The 23,776-nt window shown below is 47.9% G+C and overlaps 1 protein-coding gene across 1 annotated transcript in view; it reads left to right on the top strand.

Moving 5' to 3' along the window:
* TSPOAP1 (TSPO associated protein 1) overlaps positions 1–23,776 on the top strand; it is a 42,531-nt gene that overhangs the window by 5,235 nt on the left and 13,520 nt on the right. The window contains 17 exon segments of the mRNA XM_072646832.1: positions 971–1,078; positions 1,383–1,511; positions 2,263–2,442; positions 3,258–3,437; positions 10,433–10,516; positions 10,951–11,040; positions 11,310–11,432; positions 12,307–12,411; positions 12,928–12,978; positions 14,974–15,175; positions 16,092–16,264; positions 18,534–18,646; positions 19,088–19,197; positions 20,522–21,331; positions 21,755–21,906; positions 22,240–22,632; positions 22,741–22,968. Of these exon segments, the coding sequence (XP_072502933.1) occupies positions 971–1,078; positions 1,383–1,511; positions 2,263–2,442; positions 3,258–3,437; positions 10,433–10,516; positions 10,951–11,040; positions 11,310–11,432; positions 12,307–12,411; positions 12,928–12,978; positions 14,974–15,175; positions 16,092–16,264; positions 18,534–18,646; positions 19,088–19,197; positions 20,522–21,331; positions 21,755–21,906; positions 22,240–22,632; positions 22,741–22,968 (3,231 nt within the window).

The following is a 23,776-nucleotide window of genomic DNA, read 5'->3' as shown; positions in this document are numbered from 1 at the left end:
GACTAGGTGATGCTATTTGCCCATCTCTGCCCATCTCCTTGTCTTGATAGCAGTCTGTCTCTCTGGGTCTGACCCTTTCCCTGATTGGCACTGTCTGGCTCTGCCTCATTCTATCTTTCTTTACAACCCTCACATTCCCTAGGCTTTCTGCCTCCATAGGGATGCTTAGCTCTTGGAGAGAGGGAGAAGAAAGTGGGAGGGAAGCTTAGAGGGAATGGGGTGGTGGAGTTCAGGGAGGCAATAGGGGATGGGGCAAATCTATTAGGAGGCCCAGAAGGTCATAGAGTCTGGGACTGGGGACAATGTTTCTGAGGAACAGCTAGGAGGTTGGTGAAAAGGGCTAGAGTTGGTGGAAAATCCAGCAGTGTGCAGAGATGGAGAATTGAGAGAGCCATGAAAAAGATAAGGGCCAGAATCCCCATGTCCACCCCCATCTCCCAGTTTTTGCCTTGAAGCTGGGCTTTTCCAGGACAATGGGAGTGAGTATGGGATAATGGTAGCAGGAAGGGCTCGGGGGTCAAAGGGCACCAGTGTTGGATCAGGAGGGTAGAGAATACTAAGGCAAACGTCGTTTTTCCATTTGTTCTGCTTTTGAACTTCCTTGAGAGGTCAAAGTTCTTGGGGAAAAGGACTCCCTCCCCACTCCTGTCTTCTGGCTTTCTTTAGACCCTGTGACAGGAGCTCTTTACCATTTTTGTGTCAGGGACCCCTCTCCTTCTCAGGGACTCATATATAATAATAATTTAAGGAAATGCTGAATTTCAATTGGAGATGAATGAAAATAAGTTTCATTTTCCCCCATCCTAGTTCACAGACCTATCCATCCTGAGATCTATCCATAGATCCCAGGTTAAAACTCTGGCTCAACAAGTAAAAGGTGGCAGTGGTGGTGTTTGGAACGGGGAGCAGCCTGGATGCTGAGAGGGAGGGCTCTCTCTGAGGCCTGCATGCCTTCTTCTCCCTATGTCAGACCTGGTTGGATTCAGGTTGTGGGGTGAGGCCTAACATGGAACTGCTGAGGGCTCTGGGTGAAATGCAACGTCGATGTGCCATCCTGAAGGAGGAGAATCAACAGCTGGTGAGAGGTTGGAGGAACCTGAGCATGGGGCAGCCTTGGGGAGGAAGGGAAAGGCTTTAAGGTGGGAGTGGGTGGCAGGGGGAGTGAATAGGCCCTATCCCCATCCCTTACCAACTACCTTTGGAGAGAGAGGTGTCTTCCTCCTCTCAGATACCAAGGTCCAGAGAGGGTGAGCTGTTGACTCCAAGTCCCACAGAGCTTTGGGGCTGGAGGCAGGAAACCAGGGGAGTAGTGTAAGAGTTAGTTGGTAGGGATAGATGCTATGAGACCTCTCCATTCTACTAAATCTTGGGTCTACTTCCAGCGAAAAAGCAGCTTTCCTGAGACAGAGGAGAAGGTGAGGAGATTGAAGAGGAAGAATGCAGAACTGGCAGTCATTGCCAAACGGCTAGAAGAGAGGGCCCACAAGCTTCAGGAAGCCAACCTACTCATGGTGAGGGATAGAAGCTGGAGGGATGAGAGAGCTGAGGGCTGCAGAGCCTGGGGATTGGAAGACTGACGGACTATGGGACAAGGAGATGAGACAGTGGATGGCTAAGAAACTGATAATAGGAGTGGTCTTGATTGACAAGAAAATACAGGAATTGGGAGACGAGGGGAAACTAGATAAAAACAGAAAATGAGAAGTGACAAAATGAAAGAGTGATAAAATCTAGGAGGCTCTAGTTTCAGAGGGCTGGGGTCTCTGGGGGATGGTCTAAGAGGTCAAAGATCATCCTTTTCCCTGTACAAAACTTGGAGTAGGATGCCCAGATTCTCATCTGAGTTGACTGTGATGTTGAGGCCTGCTGGAGTACTGCTGGGTACATGTGTGTATTTGTGTGAGGGAGCACCCATCAGTGTAGCAGCCCTATTTTAGCTGTTCTAGCTTCCCAGCTGTTCCCAGGCTTAGTTATTGCTTCATTAACTCTTTCAAGCCTGCTTAGTATGTGGGGAAACACCTCCTCCTTAACCTGAAATCTGAGGGTCATCCTTCTGGGAAGAGTATCTCTTGCCCATACATCACAGTCTAAGAAGAATTCATTCTGGGGGAGCCAGTGGGGGCAGGCCTCTGCCAAACCCAAACTTCTGGATTCTCATATTACCTCTATCCTTTCTCCCATTTGGGGTGGGGCATCGTAAGCACCAGGACAAGGGTCAAAAGGAGCCAGCTTTTAACAAGAAAACTCTTGGCCTCTGGACAGGTGAATGCTCCCATGCCCCGTCCAGGTGCCAGCCTAGAGCTGACCAGGAAGACCCTGGCCAGTCAACGAGCCCGTGACCTCAGTGAGACAGCTAGTGCCCTCCTGGCCAAGGACAAGCAGATTGCTCACCTGCAGAGGCAGTGTCAGGAGCTTCAAGCACGACTTAGCTCTGAGGGCAAGGTATGGTGGGCATGGGAGGAGTGGGCACAGAACAGACCCTCTCCCTGGTTCGTCTTTCATCCCTTTTACTCTCTTGTCTCCACCAAGAGGTTCCTGTTTGTTCCCTTAACTCTACTCAGAGCCTATCTTATAATTAGAATGCTGATAAGATGCTAATGTGATGTGAAGGTTGGCAGAAGATGGAGAATGCTGGGGAGTGGGTTCTCCCAGTCACAGCCCAGGTGGGAGGGGAGGAAAGGAGGGCCCTGAGCCATGGGGGATAAGTGAGCTTCACTCCTGGGGGGGGGGTTGGTAACACCCAATTTGCTAGATGAATGAACATAAATATATGCATGTGTGTGCTTCGCAGATGCCCACATAGGAATGTATCAATGTAGCTATAAACATGTATGCAAAGACATGTATGTGACATGGAACTATATATGTATGTGTATATATATTTTTATATGAACGTGTGGAAAACTATGTGCAGATGTGAACTTATGAACATACTTATCCCTCACTGAGCAGAATCCCGTACCCCCCTGCCAGCCTTTCCTATCCTACATGGCTTGTGAAAAGGGGAGTGGGGTTCACAATGTGAGAAGCTTTCCTGAGACTGAGGCAGGAGTGTCAGATGAATAGAGAAGCCTGAAGAAGGAGGGCAGAACCTCCGGGTATGGGGATGACTGTGACAGGAGGAGGAATCTTGGACTATGCCATGTGGAAACTGGAGTACAGCTCAGGAGAAATGAGGGTTTGGAGGGTGGGGGGTGGACAAGACCTGAGACCTTGTCTGCTCACTCTCCTGATGGTATCCGGATTCTGTGTGGCAGGAAGGCCCCCAATGGCTGAATGTGTGGGACTTTGACCGGCTTCTTCGGGAATCCCAGCAGGAGGTTCTGAGGCTGCAGCGGCAGATCGCACTGAGGAATTTGCAGGAGGTTCCCCTGACAGGGTCCCCCAGTTCCCTGGACACTACTGTGCTGCCCCCTGCTCCTGGGGCCCCTGGGGAGGTGAGAACCCTGAGCAGGAGGCAGATCCTGGGGGATGTCAATAAGGATCCCCATCTCCTCAGGTAGGGAGACCAGGTGGAGGAAGGGGAGAACCCTAGGATCTTGCCAGCCTCCATCACGACCCTGTGCTCCCAGCCTTCCACACTGGAGGTATGAAGAGATGAGATCAGCTGAGGGCCTGGAAGTTCCCTTAGGGAAATAGAGGATTACAAAGCAGGACAGAGTAGCATGCCCCCGCTCAGCAATGCCCCCCTCCCTCCAGTCCATGCCCAGTTTCCTCAAAGACACTGGTTTTCATCTTCTGACATCTTCCCTGCCTCTCTGTGGTCCAGTCTTGTAATTTCCCACATCTCCCTGGGTCAGCTAGATCCCTCTTTTTCTATTATCCCCTTCCTAATTACCTCCAGATAATGCTCTGATGAGTGTCCCTGCTGCTGTCCCCAAGCTAGGAGGGGAGAAGTCCCAGGCATCATCCAGCCTTAATTCTCTATCCAGCCATGGCTAGAGGCTGCTATGTGTTCATCCCTAGCTTTCCAATAGCTGAGCTGAATTGAACCAGCCAGGCCTCTGTCCTCCTTCCTCCTCCCTCTCCCCCCGAGCTGAGTGGTATAGCCCAGTAAATCCCTCTGGTTGCCGTGGCAGCCGCTCTCTGGGCTGAGCCCGCTGCCTGGGACGCTTCCTCCAGCACCAGTGGCCTGGCTTCCCACAGTTGCCCAGGCATCTTTGGCATTAGTGCTCTGAGGGGCATTTGCCCTGTGCCCTATCCTGTGCTCAGTCTCAGCTCCAGGTAGGAGCCAATCTCCCAGGAACAGTGATGCTAGCTCTCCCACAGAGCTAGGACCATGGGGGGCAAGTCCAGCTGTGTTGGGCAGAGGGCTGGGTAGGAGCTGATGGGGAGGGATGGGGATAGGGAATGAGTTGGAGAGGTTAGAGACACCTTGAGGGAATTAGGGGAGGGCCCGAGTCCCACATCAGAGTCTGACCCTTCTTAGAAACTTGAGGGTTTCCTGTGCCCCCATGCCCCACAGGAGCTGAGGGACAAGAAAGGGACATAGTGGAAGCTTTGGGGATCTGGTGGGAGCTGAGGGGAGGAGAGGTGGCAGGCTCCCAAAAGAAACAGTCCAGCCCTGCTTACCCTCACTCCCTTCTGACTGACTTAGACTTGGTACATCATTAACCCCATGGTGACCAAGCTGGGTGAAGAGAGAAAAGATGCTGAAGGCTCAGATTGGAGGATCTGCGGCTTTTCCCCAGCTTTTCACTCCCTGGGTGTTTGATTAGGGCTGGGCCTGTTCCCTGGGGAAACAGAGAAGTGGTCCTGAGGGGAGATCTGACTCAGGAATCCAGGTAGAGGGGGGTTGGGCAAAAAGAAGTGGTTCTGGTGGTTGTGGGAGACAAGGATTGGAAAGGGCTTTGGATAGAGTGTGGAATCTGGAGTCACAAAGACCTGAACTTGAATCCTGATTCATACTGGCTGTGTGACCTGAGGCAAGTCACATAACTTCTGTTTGACTCAGTTTACTCATCTGTAAAAGTGGGATAATAATAGCACTTATCTCTCAGGGTTTCTGTGAGGATCTGATGAATTAATACACAGAAAGCACTTTGTAAACTTTAAAGTGGTACATAAATGCTAGCTGTTATTATTAATTGATCCTTCTCTATACTGAGTCTTCCTCCCTCAGCTCTAAAAGGGTCCCAAAGCCTTGAAGTGGCAGGCAAATCATCCTCCAAATTTTCTGCAGTCTGCTGAAGGGCACTTAGGAGAGGACAAAATCTTATTTAATACAGGTTAGGGGGTGGGGACAAGGAGAAATAGCTAAAATGGGAAATGGTGACCTGGAAAGCAAGAATGGTCTCTCAGGACCCAAAGTACTTGTTAAGATCTCAAAGCACTTAGGCCTCCCATTTGCCCTGGGAGGCAGAGTAGGGCATCCCTTCTGAGAAAGATGGGGAATATGAGGTCCAGGGAAGGAAAGAATCTCTTTGGAGGTCACACAACTAGTAATGGATAAAACCTAGGAGAAGATGCAGGCTTTCTTCCCTTTCTCCAACCCCAAATGGTGACCTCATGTTGTCTGTGAGGTCTGGTCAGAACCTTCCAGGTTCAGGCTGGACATGGGCAGGGCAGACTGACTAAAGGACCAGCCTGTTCTGTAGGAAGGGTCAAATTCTTCTGGCTATTTCCAGGCAGTGCCCTTGGCTAGACCCCAGGATGATGTGGATATCCTACTGGAAGGGGTCTCATTAACAGAGCCAGAAAGCCAGCAGAGGGTCAAACAACTGGTGAGCTTTGTGGGACCTTTGTGAACTCTGGGGGTGACTAGTATTGGGTTTAATTATACTGATGTTTTTGAGGCCTTGGGAACAGAATTCTGGCTTTATATTTCCTTGATTCTCCCTCATTTGGAGTTGGGAATTTAGAGAGACACTTGTAATAGTGGACAGAGAGAACCAGAATTCTGATCCTGGGTGCTATGTCCTGCTTCTGACATACTGACTCCATGATGTTCGAAAAATCACTTAACATCTCAGGGTCTGTGAGAGATTATCTATTTATCTAAGTGATGACACAGTGATATGGGGACCATCATAACTTCTAGAGCCTTGTCCCGACCTCTCATACTTTTTCTTGGCTATGGCGACATGGGTGCCCACTGGCATCCGAAGCAGGGCCCAGTGGGGGTGACTGTATCTTCATTCTATCAGGATTTCATCAGGAGAGACTTGGCTCTCATCCTTTGGAGAGTCTGAGCCCTACTCAATCTGAGTCTGAGTTCCTGCCTTTGCCATTTTCTTTCTCTACCAAGAAATGACCTCAGGCAGAAATAGGACCAGCATTGAAGGCCATTTTACAGTCCCAGGGTTAGGGTCGTTCACTATGCCTGATGGCAGAGATGGGCAAAGAAAGTCATTATCCCCAGTTAAACTGAGGCATGGTTTGATTAGGTAGTAAGGGAGAGTTCAAATTCATTTATTTATTATTTTGGTAGGGGGCAATATGTAATTTATTTGTTCAAAGTTATGAGCTATCAATCAGCGTGAGGAAGGGAGCTTCCACCCTAGGAGTTCCTTACTAGGTCTAGACCCTATTTCTCCCCAATTCTGCCCATCCCCTCTTTGCTCCAAAAAAGAAACAGCTGAAATCAATGCTAAGTTGATTTCAGAGTACCTAGGTTCAAATTCTGTTATAGATTTGAGCTGGCTTGTGCTGCTTACTTATCTGTGTGACCTTGGGGAAGTTATTTGAATCTGCTAGGCCTCAGTTTCCATATCTATAAAAGAAATGGGCAGACTCAAAGACTTTTGAAGTTCTTTCTAACTCCAAACATCCTATGATGTTGTTTGAGAGCGGGTAGGTTGGCATATTGGAATAGGTGATGGTCTTAAGAGTGAAAAGACCTGAGTTCGAATGCTGCCTCAGACTCCTAGAAGTTCTGTGTGCATGGGCTTCTCAGTACCTCAGTTTCCTCAGCTGAAAAATGAGAGTAATGAGATTCCAAAACAGTATTCCTAAAATTCCATTCTGACTACATTATTCTCCTTCTTAAGAAACTCCACTGGCTCCTTTTTGCCTTTAGGCTAATAAAGCAAAATCACTCCTGAGTTTGATATTAGAATTTATCACACTCTGGCCCCTATCTTTCCAGACTGATTTCTCTATTTCCACCACCTTCCTCCTTATTATGAGGGACGTGTCTGGTAAAGCTTACATTGATATAAAAGTCCATATTTAATTACTATGACCAGAATTCTAAATGGGCTACCTACATCATGGGGGCTAAGGGTGCAGCACCCCCTCAATCTGGAAAATCCACATAAAGTTTTTGGTCCTTCCCTTCTTACCAAAGAAGAATTCTGAATGATTATAGTATTAAAAGATAAAATATGTTGATGTTATATAATACTATACATATATTTTGTGCATTTCTGAATTTCTAAACTTTTTCCTGTGTTGTCTGTTGGCCTTTGCCTGTCACCTGTGGCTTCTTCAAAATTCCCCCCATAATTCCTATTTAATTTCTTATGCCAACCCACAATATATTGAAACCACTATGGGAAAAATTGCAGTGTGGAAAGGATAACTATAGTAGCTGAGCTGGCTGAAGTAGGTCTAAATTCTACAAGGCAAGAAACTGGTTGAGAGAAAAGGGACCATGATGGAGACTCCTCTTTATGGACATATAAGTTTCATTTATCCCAGGAATTCTTAACCTCTTCTGTGTCATGGCCCCCATGGCCATCTGGTGAAGCCTATGGGCCCCCAGAACCATATTTTGTTGTCTACGTTCATAATTGAAGGAAATTATAAATGTCAGTTAATGAAATAAAGATGTAATGAACCTCTTGGAATCTACCCATTGATTCTAGATTAAGAACCCAATTTTACCTATATTCCGAGAGTCTAATGACCTTAGGATCTTTCAGTGTTGGCAAGAGTCTTCATAGTTTACATACAACAACTCACACAGGTTTTCTTTGAAAACAGGAGTGTGTTTGTTTTATCAAGACTGGTCTTGTGATTTCCCTGCCTATAAGGAACTCCAGGTGAGGAAACTCTCTCTACTAAAGCAGATCAGCAACTAGTCTCCAACGTAGAGTCTGAGAGAGTTGCCCGGGGTGGGCAAGGGAAGTTAAGTGATTTGTCAAGGTCATGCAGCCAGTATGTGTCAGAGGTGGTACTTGAACATAGGATCAGAGCTTTGAGACTTCTGTAAATTTATTAGACAGAGGAAATATATATTATATATATAAACAAGTATGCAAACCATTGTTCTCCAAAATGAAACTTAGATCTTCGTTTTCACTTTAATAGCTTCCAACAGTAAATGAAGCAGACCTCAGATTGAAAGAAAATGGAGACATGGTCAGATGAACAGGACTCATCAGAGGGAGAGAACACATACACACACACAGTAACACAGACACAGACACACACATACTGGGACAGATGTGGATTCTACAGCTGGCTATCAAAGTACCTCGGGGAAGATGAAGGACTGGGAATGGATCTGATGTTTTCTTGGTATAGGGAACTTGTTGGAGGAAATTCCAGTTGCCTAGGGCACTGAGAGGTTAAGTGATGGAAAGAGGGTCATGCAGCCAGTATATGTCAATAGCTGAAGTGGAATCCATATCTTCCTGACTTCAAGTTTGCCTCTTTAAGCACTCCCTATACCATAACGTCTCTCAGCAGAACAGAGGACGAAGCAAGAAAGAAATATATCCAAGGGTCCCTCTAGCTCATTCTTGCTGAGAAATTCTGATTGGGGAGAAGAAAGCAGCAAGAGAGTTTCTGAGCCTTAGACAAAGTGAGAAAATGCTGAGAAAATGAAAGACTGTGTTGTGGGGTAGGAAGGAGGGAAGAAGACAGGGAAAATATTTTCTGAGCTCTTCTCTAGGGAGAGGGGGAGAAGGAGAGAGAGAGAAGGAGAGGAGAGAGAAGAGACAGGGAAGAGAGAGAAGAGACAAAGGAAGAGAAGAGAGAGGGGAGAGGAAAGGAGAGAGACAGAGAGACAGAGACAGAGACAGGAAACAAAAATCACACATGAATTTATCCACCCCCAAAACAAGAAATAGCAACAAAGACAGAGCAGGAAAGAAATAAACCCAGTAAACCCAGTAAAACATCCTTCCCAAAACAAGAAACATCAGCATGAGAGAGGAAACTGATTCTATCCAACATACGTGTACTTTTAGGACTACAGAGAACATAGATGTATGTCATTGTCATTTTCCTGTAGTAGAAGTGTGTGCAAGAGTTCTTGGCAGAGAACATCTCTTTCAGTATGGTCTATCTGGCCTGGACAGTGTTTCACTTCCCTACATATTCATTAGTTGTACAAAATAATCATTATAGAGCACATGGGTATCTTCGAAACAAATTTAGTTTGGAAAAGGACATGGGACAGTGTTGAACAGCATCTCTGCTGTGGATTTTAATTTACTACATTCATGGTCTGGGAATAGACTGATATCAAAAAGATTGTTTTTTTCCCCTCCCTGGTCCTAGTTTCCTTTAAAATTGCTTTAATTCTAGGAAATGCTTGGTTCTAAAGTCATCAATTTGTGTATTGTGTCTTCATAGTAACTAAAGGGTAAAATAATTAGACCTAGAGTTAATTAGGTGAAGGCTCTCATTTCAAGGTAGGAGGAACAGTAGAGTTTTCCGCAGCTTCCAACTATTTCCTTCAGGGGCCTACTTTCCTACTGCTTTTATGGACATTCCTTAGTAAAATGAGAGAGTTTGGATTAGATGGCCTTAAATGCCCCTTTTAAGCCTTGATTTGTGGTCCTACAATCCATCTGGAAAAAGCCAATAGTCATATATGCCACTCAGAGCCATTATCATGGTGTTCAGAGAAAGGCTACATGGGAGTATTGCATTGAGGGGCAGTCTTAAAACCAGGAAGAGCAGAGTTCAGGTTTGGCCTCTGACTCATGCTGACCTTGTGGCTCTGCATATTATTTAATGTCTTAGTGACTCAGGCAACTCTCTGTAAGAGGCAGAGCAGGAGCTGGTCTGAATGAGTAGATGGTATTGTTAGAGGGTATTCTTAATGGAAAAAAAACCCACCACAGGTTGAAATAGCAACAAAATGTTTTTCCTGAGCATACTAATGAATAATCTGCCAATAAGAGAGAAGAAACCTAAACTCTCAGGCCTCATCTCTAGTGGGGTGCTTCTTTATACTTTCCCAACTCAGAGTAGTAGGAGGTAGGACCAACCCTAGCCTAAGGGTGGGTGCTGTATCTTCATGGAGACACTAACCTGAGCTTTGTTCCCATTATCTGTAGGAATAGACTAATGCAGAGAGTGGGCAGGGGTGGGATCAGGAGCTCAACGTTTCAGAATATTCAGCCAAGGCAGAGGTGGCCAGGGTTAGTGGTAACCAGAGAGGAAAGTGGGTGTTGTCTTAGACCCTCATAGTGGGAGGTGTTGCTGCCAGTAGAGCCTATCCTTCCAGGTGGAAGCCCATTTCTGATTTCCACAGGAATTAGAACTTGGCAAGAAGAGGAAGAAATGGGAGACCCTTGAGCATGAAGTGAGGAAGAAACAGAGACGATGTGAGGAGCTGGTGAGCAGGACAGCAAGGCGGGGCAGTGTGTCCTATCCAGCACACAGGGACAAGTGTTTCCTAGCAGGATTCAAAGAGTTCATCTCATCCATTCCCTTGCTTCTGGGTTAGGAGTGTCCCTAAACTATCTTAGGCCTTTGGATTGGAATCAGAAGTCTGGGCTTGAGTCTTGTTTCTCTGGACTTCAGTTCCCTTCTTTCCAGGCCTGCCAGGGGGGTGGAGGTGGGGTGGGTGGAGTGGGGTAGAGAGGAAGTGACTGGGAACAAGGAGAGACAATACAAAAGGGGACTCCAGTCCAGAGAGGGTAGGATCCAAAGAGCTATTAATGAGAGTAGGCAGACTTGGGTGTAAATGTGTTTGGGGGCGCTAGAAGACCCAGTAGGTGGTCATGGCTCTCTGCCCTGTGATCTCCAGAATGCCTTCACTCCTACTAGGAACTCCAGCTGCGGAAGGCACAGAGTGAGAATGCCCGACTGGTGGAGGAGAACTCTAGGCTCAGTGGCAGAGCCTCAGGGAAGGAGGAGGTACCAGCCAGACCTAGGGGAAGCTGGGGAGGCCTGGGCATCTTTTCCCTCCCTCTCCACACCTCTTCCCAGGCTAGGCTGTTGGTCCTTGGGTGGAGAATAAAGCTGGGGTGTTGGGAGAGCTGGGTGGCTATAGAACCTATCACCTCTTTTCTGATTGGCCCAGGAGATAGAGACCCCTATGTAGACAACAGCTCCCACTTTCCCCTATCCCTGGATTTCTAGCTCCAGTGAGGGCTTAAACTCTTTCTGTCTCCCCTTCCTTCTAGGTGGAATCTGAGAATGCAGAGCTGAGGGGCCAGCTCCAGGGGGTGACAGAGGAGAGGGACTCAGCCCTTCGGAAGAGCCAGGGACTCCAGAGCAAGCTGGAGAGCCTAGAGCAGGTTCTGAAGGTAAGTTTGGGAACATGATAGGGGAACAGGAGAAGAGGGGGAGCAGACATACAGAAGATGAGGATAGTAGGAAGGGGAGAGCTGGGAAGTAGGAGGAGTATTGATGTGCAGGGAATTTTAGAAGATGCTGGTAGACTTTTTATAGGAGGAAGAAAGCACAGGGTAGAGCTGAGGCGGATTGAGGACTGAAAGATGGCTGAGTAGGAGGAAGCAGTATCACAGTTTCATCTGAACTGGTCAAAGGAGGATAGAATGCACACACACACACACACACACACACACACACACGATCTGGTGTAGAACAGAGTCAATTCAGAGAAAGAGAGAACAGAAACAGGAGAGGGGAAAATAAGAGGGAGACTTATTTAAGGAAATATTAGTCATAACAAAAAAAACTTTAGAAGGCTTAAAATCAGGTTTTAAAAGTTAAAAAAAGTTAAAAAGACAGTAAGAAGCTGTGAATAGATGAGGGGAAGAGAAGAGGTAGGGCAGATTACATAAAGAGCAGAGCTCATGCTTCTCTTGTCACCCTCTTCTTTGTCAAGGTGGGGGTGGTGGTGGGGGTGGTAAGAGAGAAGAGAGCATGAGAGAACAGGATGGAGGTAAATGGCACAATGAATGAATAGAACTGTGAATATGAATGGGGTGAACTAACCTATAAAATGGAAGAAGATGGCAGACTGGATTAGAAAGCAGAATCCAATGAGATGCTTTTAAGAAACATACTGGAAACAGATTCCCACAGGTTTATAATAAGGTGCTGGAATAAAAATCCATTTTGCTCCAGTTAAACTAAAAAGCAAGAACAAAAACAGAGCACTGGACTAAGGACCAGTGGGGATGAAGCCAGTCATGGGGACTCTATGTGTTCCAGCATATGCGAGAGGTGGCCCAGAGGAGGCAGCAGCTGGAATTGGATCATGAGCAGGCCCGGATAGGTTTGCAGGAAAAGCAGGAAGAGGTCCTGAGACTGCAGCAGGTAGGGAGAGGGACTTCTGTGATGGAAACTGAGGCTAGGCTAAGTAGTACCACCCAGGAAGGAGGGAATGAATTGGAGTCCAGGTACCTGAAAAAGGAAGGAGAGAGGTAGACTGAGGTGGGAGAGAAGGAAACACTGTCAGATTGGGCTGTAGGGCTTTGATGTATTTCCCCCATCAGGGACAGGGGAAAGGGCAGTTATCTCTTTCTGTTCCAACCCTAGGTCCCTAAGAAGAATCTTACCCTTGGGGATGGGGTTAATATAGGTAAAGTTGGGTCTCCCATGGTTATTGGATTCCAGGCCTTCCCATCTCCCTATATGTGGGTGATACTGTAGACTATCCCTTTTCTTCCTTCCCTCTCCCTTCCAGACTCCCTCTCTCTTCTCCACTATTCCCTCTCTCCCCCACCCTGTGTCTCCCCTCCCCTTGGTTCCTCTCTTCATTCTCCTCCTCTCTTCTCTTTCTCTCACTCTCTGTTCCCCAGTACCTCTATAACTTGTGACTCTTGCCTACAGGCCCAGGCCCAGGCCAAGAGAGAACATGAAGGGGCTGTGCAGCTCTTGGAGGTAATGGGGGTGTCTGAGACTGTTTCTGGGAGTGTAGGGTATGGGTAGGGAGGATTGTGGGAACTCCCAGGTAGGCTATTGACCTCAGGCAGACCATCAACTCTAGGAAAAAATGTTTCTGTCCCCTGGGGTCTGGGGCAGGGGACCAGAAACAGAACTTGACTGTCTGCTATTTGTGGGGAGTTGTATTTGGGGGAGGGGGAAGGGTTCCTCAGGCCCATGAATCAGTCACCTTGAGTGGGAGGCTGGAAATGATGGAGGAGGAGAGAGCTCTGCTTGCAGTTTCATCTGGGCTGCCTCCTTCTGGTTGGTTCAAAGCTACCTGGAGGGAGGGCTCCCAGCTAAAAACTGCCTCCTCTCAGGGCTAGCTTTCTTCCACCTTCCCTCATAGGTGCTACCCTCACCTCTGGGCATCTCCTTTCCTTTCAGGCTCTGCTCTCTCAGTCCTGGGAGCTTCCCTGCCTGGAATTGCAGTCTGGCTGGTTCCTTTCCCTGCTCTCCTCCCCTTCCCCCTCTCCCTCCTCCTCCTTTCTCTTCTTGCCCCATGGGTCTTTAATAAGCAAACATGTGGGCCAGAGGGGTTCTAACCTCTCCTCTGCTCTTTCTTTTACTGCCGCAGTCTACCTTGGATTCCATGCAGGTATGCCATTCTCTTGCCTGCAGGCTCTCACTTTGCCCTGGAAACCTCCCCTATTCCTTCACAACAAGATGACTCTGAGCATGCTTTCTCCCAGCCAGGGTTCAGAGAAAACAGGTCATCATAGTAGCCAGAGGTGGGGGTGGGATTACATAAATCCCAGAGTCAGTTGACCCCCCTCTGCCTTATCTGGAGATGAGTCCACTTGGTCCCTCCCTTCCCCCCCCCCCCCCCACCCCAATCCTCTCTCAACCCCCTCCTACCCACCCAAACCCACAACATCCTGTTTCTCAAAGTTCTGGTTGTCAGAAAGTTCATCAATGATGTCTCCATACTGGACTTGGAAGCAGATTTTGGTAGGGGTATGCTATGCATTGGAAGGTGTGTTGGACTGGGATTCAGGAGATATGGGTTCTAATCCTAGTTCTCTGTTTTACATCTGTAAAATGAGAAAATTGAACTAAATGGTCTCTGTGATTCCTTCCAGTTCCAAAGGTTTTAATACTGTGCTACAGGCTGTAGGCCAGTGGCCCTCCTAGGGGAGACCTAGGAGTAGCCTTTGGTTTTTTATTATCTTTAGGAGTCATCTGGAAAATGAAATTCCCCACCCCCTACTCCTAGGTCTCCAGTCTCCCCACTCCTCCTCACCTTTCCGTGGTAGGGGATTTGGGTCAGTGACAATGGGAAGGTGAGAAGAAATGGAGCGGAGAAAAATCCAGAATTGATACTGATTGGGATGAGGGAGAGACTGGGAAGATGGTAACAATCCCATTTTACCTTGGAAAAGACTTGAAAACAGTAGCATAGGCTTGCTGGGTGTATGCAAAGTACATACAGATGTATGTATGCAGCTCCATCACAGTTTCCTAGGGTAGGGACATGGGGATTTTAAGTAGAGGTGCTATAAGACCTTAATATCAAAAATCTAGACTTGGAAGGATCTTAGAGGTCATGAAGTCCAGCTTCCTCATTTTACAGGTGATGAAACTGAGGCCCAGAGAAGTTAAGTGCTCAAGGTCATATAAATAGGAAGTACCAGAGATAGGATTTGAAACAAGGTTCTCTGACTCCAGGTTTAACACTCTTTCCTTCCTCCCCACTGTACCATTCTACTTAGAGAAGAAAAAAATCTAGAGCCCCCAAGTTCTACCCCCAGTCCTCATTCCCTGGCATCTGACACTGATTTGGAGGCTCATCGAGACTGAGAAAGGGAAAGTGACATTTAACCCTTTAAAGGATGGTGTTGGGGAGGGATGTGTTCTTAACCCTAGAGGAGAGGAGAAAAGAAAAGGGATATTCCTCCTTGGAAGAGGGGGATAGATGCTGGGGATTGGGGGCTCATGAGCTGTGCTTCCCAGGCCCGGGTGAGAGAGCTGGAAGAGCAGTGCCGCAGCCAGACTGAACGCTTCAGTCTCTTGGCTCAGGAGCTCCAGGCCTTCCGAATGCATCCAGGCCCTTTGGATCTGCTTAGCTCAACACTGGGTACCAGTAGCACTGAACTGCCTTCTGCTCCTTGCTGCTGCTCTACCCCACAGCCCTGCAGAGGGCCTAGCCCCAAAGGTAAGGGATGGAAATCATGGCACCAACAACCCGATCTCCTGTTTCTGGAATGGTTGAGGTTGTGTAGCATGGTGGTTAGAGGGTTGGCTTCTAAGCCAAGAAGACCTGGGTTCAAACCCTGTCTCTTGACATATAATGGCTGCCTGACCCTGGGCAAGACTCGTTGCTTTAGGCAATTCTGTGAGACTATAAATTGCTGCAGAGAGTGTTCTGACCTACATTGGAAGAGGGATTACCCTCACCCAGTGTTTCCTACACTGAAGATATCATAGATCCCTTCATCCTCCTTCAGGGTTAACAAAGTGCTCTCCGTACAACAGCCCTATGAGGAGATAACACAGTGATTATTCTGCCCATTGTAAAGATGAAGAACCCAGGGTAGTTGAGACTTGGCCTCTACCACAGGCACAAACCTCTCACCTGATCTTTTGCAATAGCCCTAGAAGAGGATGAGGACCTCGTTGCACAAGGGGAGTTATGGAGTTCATATTGTGAGTGGGCTGGTAACTTGCTCATTCACTACTGAAAATTAAAGGGGAATTGCTGGGTGAACCAGCAGCATGGGAGAACTGGACCACTCCCTCCTGTCCCACAATAAGCATGGGAGGGAGAAAGGGCAGGAGAATATGAACTGGGAGGGAAGCGTCTTCACATGCAGTCTGGGAGTTCTTGTAGGTGCTTAAGCTGTAGAGAAGCTGTGAACACCGAATTCTTATGGACATACACTCCCTGAAGGGAAAGTGTGGGGAGGACAGGCTGTCTTCTTCCTTGAGGCCCTTAGGAGCTCTGCTCATTGCTCTTTCTGGTTGCTATGAAATGAGAACCCCCTTCTTGGATGGGAGACGCAGGGTGTGGAAGGACAGCAGCCTGCCAACTGTCTTTCTTCCCTCTCTCAAATCTCCTATCTCTCCTCCAGATGTGGACCTCCTGCCAGGCTCTCCCAGGCATGGTGCTCCACGGGCTCCAGATATGGGTTCCATTGCTCACTGTGGGGCCCCACGAAGGGCTGCCAAGAAAGCAGAATCTCTTTCCAACTCTTCTCGCTCTGAATCCATTCACAACAGCCCCAAGTCATGTCCTACGCCAGAGGTCAGTGTATTCACCCTGCCCCAACTTGATATATGGGAGAGAGAGGTTAGCCTGGCTAGTTTAGCTTGGCATTCTAGCCATATTTCTGTGAAGACATGAGTGGAGTCTCCCGTGATCACACTTCTTCTGGGGGGTCCTCTGTATGGCAGGTTGCTGCATTGATGAAGGGCTGGGGGAAAGTCTGGCTGGGCAAGGGATAGGGGACAGAAATCTGCCAGCTACCTCCTCAGGGTGTAGGAGATGAGCTGAACATAGCTTCCTGTCCTCAGAGGTTGGGTTGTAGTCCTGCCTCAGGTTGCTTCTTGCCCTGGCGCTTGGGGGATCCCCTGAGACCTCAGGGGACTAGACTGGATGGAGACACTTTGGCGCCAAGAACACTTGCAGAGAGACTATTAATAAGAGTAGCTATGGGTATAGGGGCATTTCCCTGCTCCTAGGACCAGAGCAGGTGCAAAGCCAGCTTTGGGATGGAGATAAAAACCTAAGCTTCTGGCCTTCGAGTTCTCAGCTCCATACTTCCCTCCTGTTGGAGATTGTATGTTCAGGCCATCTTCAGTTACCCTGCCAATTCATTCCAATTACTGCTTCCTTTGTCATTCCAACATACAATCCTTTTCCCCTCAGGGCTTTTAGTGGAAGAAAAGCTTCCCAAGTACCAATCTGTTGCCAGTCAGGTACTGGGGGCCACATCCCATTGTGTAACAGTGGAGATTTTGGAGTCAAGACAAGCCAAAATCACTTCTCCCCTAGCTTCATCTTCCTGTTTCATCAAATCTGTCCAAGGTGCACCCAACCTTACATTGCACAGAGTGGGAAATATTGTATAACTCCCACTGCATCTCTTGTCAATATTCATCCTCTCATTTGCACCACTTCCCCCCTGAGCCAAGTTCTTTAAAATAGGGTTTATAACCTGGGATCCATGGACCTCCCCCTTACCCTACATATACACAAGAAGTCTATAAACTTGGGGGGGGGGCAGTATCTATGAAAAAAGTTACACTTTCATTTTCAGTAGCTTGGAATCAGGGTTTCTTAATCTGGAGTCTATGAACTTTTTAAAAGTATGTTTCATAATTACTTCAGTATGATTGATTTCCTTTGCTATCCTATGTATTTTATGCATTTAAAAACATTCTGAAAAGCGATCTATAGATTCACTTGACTACCAAAAGGGGTCTATAACATAAAAAAAGTTAAGAATCTTTTCAAGTAGGATGACCCTTTAGTTCACATTTAAATTCCACACTCAAATTATCAATGAAAATTTGTTCCCAAATCAGATCTTGCCCCTGTTACCTCCAATCCTACCTTCTAATCCTACACCCTTATCTTCAATTCAGTTTTCTCTACTCTCATGCTACCAGCTTGTTCGAGTTCCTTATCACCTCCCACCTGGTATTATACTAACTTCCTAACTGCACTCCCTTCCTCAAGGCTCTCCCCTTCCTAATTCATCTCCTGCATAGTTGCCAAAGTGATATTCCTAAAACCACGGGTCTGGCAAGTCCTTTCCTTACTCAACAAAATTCATTTTTACCTCTGGTATCCCATATAAAATGGGATTTGGCATTTAAAGCCTTTCATGACTTGGATCCACTCTTTCCAGCCAAATATTGTGCCTCTTCATGTACTCTACAGTTTAGTCGAACTGTCTTTCTTCACATAAGACATACCTTGGCTCACCCATCTTTTTGCTTCTCCTGCCATGCCTGTAATGCACACCTGTCCACCTCTTAGAATCCTTAGTTGCCCTAAAGCTTAGTTGGACCATCCCCTTCTACGTAAGTCTTTCCCTTTTTTTTACCTGTTCCCCTTCCTGCCTTATGGTACCTCCCCATCTCTCAAGTGCTTTTCTTTGTTTATGTTTTATGCCTGAAACAGGCGCTGAATAAATACTTATCGATTGATTGGTTGGGGAGGGGCTCCCTCTGCTGGAAAGAGAATGGAACAGGTCAAAACTCAAGTTGAGCATTATTTGGGGAACAGGACCTCAGGGGGCCTGGGGAGGATAATTCTTTTCTCTCTTTTCTCTGAAGGAAAGGGGTTCCACAGTTCAGGGCTGTGACTGACCTAGAGGGCTCCAACTGTCGATATGGAAAAAACATTCATTTGAATCATGCTGTATGCATGTTTTAAAAATGTCTGTTTCACGTAGTCTGGGAAAAACTTCTAAGTTAGGTTTTGATCTTGGGTTCGTTCCCCTTCTCTGCCTTCACCAAACCCTAAAGTATCTGATTTTTCTTGTTTCCTCCTACCGTCCCTCTAGGTGGATACAGCCAGCGAAGTGGAAGAATTGGAGGCAGACAGTGTGTCCCTACTTCCAGAGACTGAGGGTGTCTTCAGAGGGGCCAAACTCCAGGTCTTTCTCGCTCGTTATAGGTGAGCATCCTTCCTGCTCGAACCTCTTGGACATTTTGCCACATGCCCTGCCTCATCCTACCTCCCTTCCATCTAGCACTTATCCCTCCCCAAAGGGCAAAGATGCTGAGGACGGATGAGCAGGGATGCCTCTGGAAATGGGGCAAGGTCAGGAGGGTTTGGAGATTGAGAAAAGAGACCTGAACATTTAATATGCTTGAGTGTGTGTGTGTGTGTGTGTGTGTGTGTGTGTGTGTGTGTGTGTGTGTGTGTGTGTGTGTGTGTGGTGCAGGGGAAACAAACCTTTCTCCTTTTATTAAAGGGGAAAACTTACGTGTCTGGGAGGCAAGTAGAGGGGCCAGGACTGAGAGAGGGGGAAGAAAAGGAGTAGGGGTGGGGCAGTAGTGCCCCCCTCCCTCTTTTCTTATCCAGTGACCTAGCCTCTCCTACCACCACCACCAGCTACAATCCCTTCGAAGGTCCAAATGAGAACCCGGAAGCAGAGCTACCGCTGACCGCGGGCGAGTATATCTATATCTATGGCAATATGGATGAGGATGGCTTTTTTGAAGGTAAGTAGAATAGGAAGATATTTTCATCTTCCTGCCTTTAGATCACCTATTCCTGAAGATTTTTTAGCTTAGCTGATCCTTCTTTTAGAGCAATCAATTTCCCTCTAGGTGGCGCCATTGTGTACATAGTGCCAAGCTTGAAGTTCAAATCACTTAACTAGCTTTGTGACCCTGGGCAAGTCACTTAACTTCTGACTGCTTTAGTTTCCCGTTTAGTAAAATGGGAATAATAATAGCACCTGTCTCTCTCAGAGTTGTTGTGAGGATTAAAATGAGATAATATTTGTAAAGTGCTTAGCCTAGTAACCTGGCACATAATAGGTGGTTAATAAATTTTTGTTTCCTTCCATGCCTTTCTCCCTCCTAAAGACCTGAGATTGTCGTGTATGCTTTTGTCATGTCTAAGCACCATGTCCTTGTCTTTTCTTGGAGGTCTTTTGAAAGTTTAAACTCTTAATTTTAGCTCTTGACTCCACCCTATCTGAAAAACTGGGGTCAAAGACTGTGCAAATGGGGCTATGGAAGGGGTGCAATAAGAAAAGTATATGAGGGTGAGTCGTACATTCAACAAACATATGCATATACATATTAATCACTTGTTGTGTTTAAAGCGCCATCGCACTTTCTCTGGATGGGATGTGAAGGCAAAGAAGTTAGTTATAACTTCCCATCATGTTTGTCATCACTTTACAGGGTTGGGTTTACCAAGGTTGAGCCTTTAGAAACTGTTTATTTTGGGCCAGGTAGGTGGCACAGAGGATAGAGGATTGGTCCTGCAGTAGTCAGGAGGACCTGAGTTCAAATCTGGTCTCACACACTTTCTAGCAGTGTGACCAGGGCAAGTCATTTAACCCTGTTGGCCTCAGTTTTCTCATTTGTAAAATGAGCTGGAGAAGGAAATGGCAAACCACTCCAGTGTCTCTGCCAAGAAAACCCCAAAAGAAAGTTGGACGAGATTGAAAATGACTGAACAACAACTTTCTGACTCCAGGCACAGGGCTCTATCTACTGCACCACCACCTAGCTGCTGCCTCATGTTGTGAAAGTGACTCTAGATTCTACAAGGTTATGGTATTAAGGGAATTTAAATTCTGGCAGGTTCTACCATGTGCCTTTTCATATGGGACTGGGATGGAATGAATCTTCTGCCTGGCATTCTATGCACTGTGGTGCCACCTAGCTGCCCTGTGGTTGGATTAAGTCACTTCAAATAAAATGCTCTAAATTCTCCACTGTGAAAACATTTAAACAAGTTTCCAATCAGGGCTAGACGATGGTTTCTCATAGTTCCCTTTCCTTTTTTCTACCTTCATCTTTTGCTCAGGGGAGCTGATGGATGGCCGCCGGGGTTTGGTCCCCTCCAACTTTGTAGAGCGAGTATCTGATGATGACCTCATGACGTCACTGCCCCCGGAGCTGATGGACCTGTCTCATAGCTCCGGCCCTGAACTCAGCTTCCTGAGTGGTGGTGGGGCTGGTAGCAGCGGGGGTCAGAGCAGCGGAGGAGGCAGCCAGGCCAGGCATGAGGAAGAGAGGAATGAGCTCAGCCCCAGCCCCCTCCTGGACCTTCCTGCCGTGCCTTATCCCCGACACCTGGCTGTCCTAAAGCAATTGGCTCATTGTGTGGTGCTGACATGGGAACCTCCTTTGGATGGGGCTGAGGTTCAGGGCTACCATGTCTGTGTGGATGGAAAGCTGCATCAGGCCCTGGGCCCTGGGACACCCCGAAAAGCTGTGCTGGAGCATCTGGACTTGCAGTCAGGGTCCTGCTGTGTGTCTGTTCAGACTGTGACCAGCCAGGGCAGCTCAGACCCACTTCGATGCTGTGTTATGGTAGGGGCAGGAGCTGGACTGGCCCCCAGTCAGCTGCGGGTCCACCGGCTGACTGCCACATCGGCTGAAATCACCTGGGTGCCCAGCAATAGTAACCTTGCCCATGCTGTCTACCTCAACGGGGAGGAATGCCCACCTGCACGTCCAGGCACCTACTGGGGTACCTTCTGCCACCTGCGTCCTGGCACACCCTACCAGGCCCGAGTGGAGGCCCGGCCCTTCACACTTGGGCCTTTGGAGCCAAGCTGGGGGAAACTACAAGATCGAGCGGCTGTTGTGCATTTCACCACTTTGGCAGCAGGTATAAAGGGCAAGGCATAGCCTGGGGCTGAGCGACTGGAGATGGTAGGGCAGATTGAGGTGCTTCTTTTAAAGCTTGGTCTCAGGAAATTAAGCTACTGAGAAGAGAGTGTCAGAGGTTCAGGACTGCTCCCCCTTCCCTGGAAATGAACAAGGAAGCTCTTTGTCCCCTCAGGAGGCCCTACACTTTAAATAGGGATGGGACCTTAGATATCATTGAGTCTAGCTTACAGCTTACAGATAAGGAAACTGAGGCCCAGAGAAGTATCCAAGGTTACTTAGATAAACAGCACAGCCAGAACTTGAACCCAGATCTTTGGATTCCAAACCTAGCACTCCTTCTACTAGACTGCACTGTTCCCTCTTTCCAGGGACTGGGTGGGTAGGTAGACCCCTGGCTGACTTTCTATTCCCCTCTCTCTAGGCCCCCCAGATGCTCCCCTGGATGTGCAGATTGAGCAGGGCCCCTCTCCAGGGATCTTGGTCATCAGCTGGCTCCCAGTTACCATTGATGCTGCTGGGTCATCCAACGGTGTCCGGGTCACAGGTTATGCTGTTTATGCTGATGGACAGAAGGTACCACATTGGAATTCAGGGAATCACAGCCTCATTCTAGCCCCTCAGTGCACTATGCCCTCAGGACTGGTCATTGACCCCTATTGTAGATGAAGGAGAAGACCCTCATCCCTTCCTTTGTAGTAACCCCCAAACAGCTGACTATGCCGTGCCTCACATAGTGATACTGTAGACTCTAGGCACCCATGGTAGGGGTATTCTGGGGGATGGTTGTAGGACTCAAGATTTCCTTCTTTCCCCTGCTAGGCAGTTGGATGAGAGATGGGGAGGTGATTTCATGGTGGGAATGGGTGCTAAAGACAGTTTTCCTTCCTGTGCCCTCCCATACCCCAGATTATGGAGGTTGCCTCCCCAACAGCAGGCAGTGTGCTGGTGGATCTGTCTCAGCTACAGTTGCTACGGGTGTGTCGGGAGGTGGTGGTGCGTACCATGTCTCCTCATGGGGAATCAGTTGATTCCATCCCGGCCCAGCTTCCTCCAGCCTTGGCTCTGGCCTGCCCACCCTGTCCAGTTCTCAGATCATCTGCCGCCTCCCTGTTGCCTTCCACAAACCCTGAGACCAAATCCCCTCCTTGCCCTGCCTCTATGGGCCCTGGAGATTCAAGTCCCCTCCCTCAGCACAGTGATCATCCTGGAAGCCAAGACATTGCAGGAGACCCCCCAGGAAGCCCCTCCAAGATAGCAGAAAGACTCTCCCAAGAGGACTCCACATGGGACAGCCAGCAGGTGGTTATATTGGGAAATTCTTCAACTGGGCCAAGACCTTGAACTGTTGGGAGTGAATGCTGGGCCTGCACACAGAGTCTTCTTGCTACTCATTGTTTTCTTTTTCAGGAGGAGACAAGAGCCCTCACGGCAGCAGCTTGGGCAGCTGGAGGCAAGAGAGACCAGGGCACAGGGCCTCCTCTGTCTGGGGAGAAGGAAGAGGAGGCAGCGGTAGAGAAGGAATTAGAAGAATCTTGTCCTGCCCCTTGCCCAGCTCCAGGAGCCCCTGCTGAGAGGATGCTAGGGGTAGAGAGTGGTGGAGGAGATGTTGGGCCTGGGCTCTGCACCAGGGCCGAGGTGAGCACAGAGGGACAGTGCACAGGACACAGGATTGTGATCATAGCAGGGAGACTCTACATTGAGCAACTCTAGTCCCCAGGGTCTATGATTCTTCTCCATCTTCTATGGCTGACCAGTATCTCTCTTTCTCTTTGTCTACGTGTTGGAATCTGACTCTCCCTACCACTCACTACTGAGATGGTGCTCCGCAGGTTACAAAGTACTTTACCTATATTTGATCTCATTTGTGTCTCACAATAGCCTTGCAAGGTAGGAGGTTGTGAAACAAACAGAACTTCAAAAAGGAAGAAGACTGGCTTCCAAAGCCTCCTCTTCTTTGCTTTATTCCATCAATTAGTACTTAATAAATGCTTTCATTGATCAACACTCTTGATGAGCTCCAAAATGTTCTACAACTTGTGTCTCCCTGTGGTCACCCCCATTCTATCAAAGGGAAAAAGAGGCCCAGAGATGATGAGTGGCCTTTCTATTGGAGGTCACTGCAGAGAAGTCTGTGCTTGGTGTTGGCATGGCCCATAGGAGTTGAGTTTTCCTAAAAAGGACTTTATTGCTACTTATGGGAAAGAAGGGAAAATCAAATCATCTCACAGAAGATGAAAGTTGATGAATTCCAGAGTGCTAGGATTGAGATATCTTATGTCTTCAGAACTTAACTAGCTTAATCCTGGTCCTTGGGGAAAACAATATCTCCTGGGGTGGGGTGGAGTGCAATGGAGAGTATGGGGGGGAGTGTTTAGAAACCTCAGGACCCAGATCCTATTGGGGAAGAGGCCCTGCAGATGTCCCAAGGCCATGGATGTATCGA

The sequence above is a fragment of the Notamacropus eugenii genome, chromosome 2 (genome assembly GCF_028372415.1).
Source record: "Notamacropus eugenii isolate mMacEug1 chromosome 2, mMacEug1.pri_v2, whole genome shotgun sequence".
NCBI lineage: Eukaryota > Metazoa > Chordata > Mammalia > Diprotodontia > Macropodidae > Notamacropus > Notamacropus eugenii.
This window is presented reverse-complemented; position numbering and strand designations above follow the sequence as displayed.